General features: G+C 43.7%; 1 protein-coding gene across 1 annotated transcript in view; it reads left to right on the plus strand.

The window, feature by feature from the left end:
- Nucleotides 1-374: 374 nt before the first annotated feature.
- The window catches only part of IREB2 (iron responsive element binding protein 2), a gene marked incomplete at its 5' end in the record, with an annotated part of 22650 nt that continues 19668 nt past the window's right edge, over nucleotides 375-3356 (plus strand). The window contains one exon of the mRNA XM_031055914.1: nucleotides 375-468. Coding sequence (XP_030911774.1) covers nucleotides 375-468 — 94 coding nt within the window. The remainder of the gene's footprint in view (nucleotides 469-3356) is intronic.

Genomic DNA, 3356 nt, shown 5'->3' on the forward strand with positions numbered 1-3356 from the left:
GGCTTGGCAGTCAATGCTTTGTGCTTCGTGCTGTATTAAAAGCCGTGTCTCTTATCTGCGCTGGTGAGGTGTCTTATCCTGTGTGTAGATGGCAGACTGAGACAACAAAGGTCAGGTGTGTTCGGGCTGTGCCGGCGACCTGCATTGACCTATATGCATTTACCATTAGCGATGCTTTTAAAGTTCATCTTAGTCACACATCCACATCACGAGGTGTCTCAATCCATTTAGAAACCTTTCCGTGTTGCATCTAATTACAGTCTAGAGGAACGTTATTTCTGGCGGAATCAGAAGTCAAATCTCTTTTTGTGAGTCGTCAGTCAGTGCTGAAACACCCCGTTGTTTTGTGGCTGTAACTTTGTTTGTTTCATCCCGCAGGAAGCCCTTACCAGCCCGCCATTGAAGCTTTGGAAAGCCACCCAGAGAAAAAGTTTTACAATGTGTCCAAGCTCGGAGGCGCCAAGTATGGTACGATGCTCTCTGGGGGTGGTGCCAGCAGCTGCTGCACCTCTGGTGCCCTGCGGTGCCAGGAGATGCAGTTGGGAATTCCTAATGGGTGTGTTTGGAGGCTGATTATATCCCAATTTCTTAGTGCTTTATGGAGTTTGCAGGGGTAATACTTGTAAGTTTTTATTACTAAGGGAGAAAGTCCAGGTGTTTCTGCAGTTTTCAACAGTATTCCAAATCAGAAGAATTACTCACTTTTGGGAAAAAAAAATGAAGTGACAAAGAACTGCTATTTAATGCTTCAGAAATAAATACAGATTTTCCTGCATTTCTGTGCAGCTTCATGGTGTTCTAGCTTCCCCTCCCCAGCAGCCTCACATAGTGGGTGACTGTTTGCCAGAACATGGCTCCTGCTGCAGGCTGAGGTTCTGTGGTGCTCACGCTGTTGCTTAATCTCAGCTTGTCATTAGTATGCGGTGGCTGTCTGTGCCAGGGGACCTTCCCTGGCTCTCTGTGTGCAAGTGCCTTTCACAGTGCTGCACGTGTGCTGGGAGGGCAGTCCATGCAGGGGAGGGAGCTTTGCTCAGTGCCAGTTGGAACAGCCTTTAGTCTTGCAGGTAATCAAAGCATGCTGGCATTGTTCTCTCCCTTTGTCTTCATGTTAAACTGAAATACTTACATGGGCTACTTAGTAGCCTTACTTAGTTATGCCTTCCTTAGTAAAGGATTTGGACTAATTTTTTCAGTTTTGCAAGGTCTGAATTCTTCTGTATTCACAGAATTTGTAGTATGCTTCTTGAATAGAAAAAATCAGTGGATATTTCACTTTAAAGCCATATTTGACCACAATTATTAACTTCATGTGGTTTAAAGAGAAGAGAGAGAGGGGCACAGTGTCTGCTGAAACTGTGCAACAGCTGTGTGTGCTCTTGCAAATTTCCCCTGCTTGTGGTAACAAAGTCAGTCTTTCAGATAAGCACACATGGAGGAAGCAGTGCTTCTGCTGGTGGCTTGGTCCAGGGAGAAGCAGTGCCCTGCTAGTAACAAGACCAGGCAGTTCTACAGCAGTTTTGTGAAAAGCCTCGTGACAGGAGTGGAAATAAAACAACAATATACAACTTTCTGCTAAAATGTGCCATAAAGCTTGCAACAGCAGTGGGTATTCCTGAACATACTCTCAGGAGTCTAAACAGACTGCACTAAGAGGGCCTTTGTCTTCAATAGAAACTTCTGTGCAGAAGCTGGAAGCCTCATGTCAACTTCAAGGTAGCAAAATACTAAATAACATCTAGACACAGTCTGGGACAGCACTGGTAGCAAATTGAGCATCTGGAATTGCTCGCTGCATTTGTTGCTAGAACAGTTTGAGTTTTACCTGTCTGGCTGTAATTTGATATTAATTGCCAGCTGATATTAATCAGATTACTAATGTAAATGTTAATTGGTTTAGTTATCAGTTTTCTAGTGTTTTAAGACTTATGGGGAAAATGAGAAGAGTTCAGAAGGATTTAGGGCAGACAGACAACTGGAGATTTAGACCAGGCTCTTGCTGGGGCTGAAGCTCATGTGGGGAAACTTCCATGGCTAAGCTGTGGCAGTGTGGGAGGACAGAGATTGCAGTGCCTGCCATGATGCTGTTCTTATCCTGTGAGCTGCTTTTCCCTTGTGCCCAGCCCATGTCCCTTCCTGCAGCCTGGGGCATTGCTGAGCCCGGCCTCCCCTGGGCTGCAGTGCTTGGGAGGTGCCAGCCCAGCTCTGCCCAGCTCTGCCCGCAGCTCCTGTGGCTCAGGCAGTCCCAGGGGGCCCTGTGGTCTCATTGCTGGAGCTGTCCTGTTCCCTGGAAGCCCCAAACTGCAGATGGGAGCTGCTGGTGCCTCATGGAGAGAAGAGCTGCTTCTCCAGAGCTGGTGCTAAGCAGCCCCTGGGGCACTGAGATTTGTAACCCACAAGAAAGCAAACAAGTTCTTCTCTGGCTTTTTAATCAAGGGAATGGTGGCATGAAGGTTCATGAGACCTTCTGGATGACATCTTTGTACTCAAATAGTTTATTAAGTTTATTCAAATCTTAAAATAGTTTATTAAGTTTATTCAAATCTTAAACTCAAAATAGTGACTTGTGTAATTAGACAACAGTGGATATTATCTCAAAACGACAGAGTGAGAACAGAGTCAGCAAGTTCTATATCAGTAGTTTGTGAACAAACCACTGGATTAGGTTGAGACCACCAATTTTTTTTTTTAATTAAAGCCTGAACTTAATTGTTTCACCTTCCACCAGCTAATTTTTTTTAGGATTTCTCACTGTTCTTACAAAGCTAGCTGCCTACTTGAATTATGCTGAAAATAGTGGGATTTGAGGGAAAAATGTCAATCAATCTTGATTTTCTTTTTTTCTTTAGTGGTTATTTTGTTTTGTTTGCAGTTGGGGAGATTTTTCTCTTCCCTCTTATTTAATTCTCATTTCCATTTCCCCTTTTTTTTTCTGTGAAGGAAACTTCTGCTTGTCTGTACCTTGATTCATATCAGTAGCAAATTAACTCAAGCTGTTTTTAAGGAAATGTTCTTTATATTTTAGGGAGTGTATTAATTTTAATTGGGGTGCATGGCAGAATAGTTTCTGGTCTTTGTATCACTGTTTATTGACAAGAATATCCTGGCATTGGTTGCTTTGGCTTGGTATCTTGAGTTACGGAATGGCAAAATTTACAGTTAAAATGGTTTTCAGTATTCCAGTAATTATTGCTTTTGTCCTGCTCTCATCAGTAATCCCAGGTCTATATGCCTTGCATCTCTCCCCTGCCAGCCTAACGTACCTTACTGTCACTGTGAGCAGTGTGCAGCAGCCACTGCCATCTCCCATTAGAATCCCATAGCATAACACATCAATGTGTACATTTTGCAACTCTCTG

The sequence above is a fragment of the Geospiza fortis genome, unplaced genomic scaffold (assembly GCF_000277835.1).
Source record: "Geospiza fortis unplaced genomic scaffold, GeoFor_1.0 scaffold171, whole genome shotgun sequence".
Classification (NCBI taxonomy): domain Eukaryota; kingdom Metazoa; phylum Chordata; class Aves; order Passeriformes; family Thraupidae; genus Geospiza; species Geospiza fortis.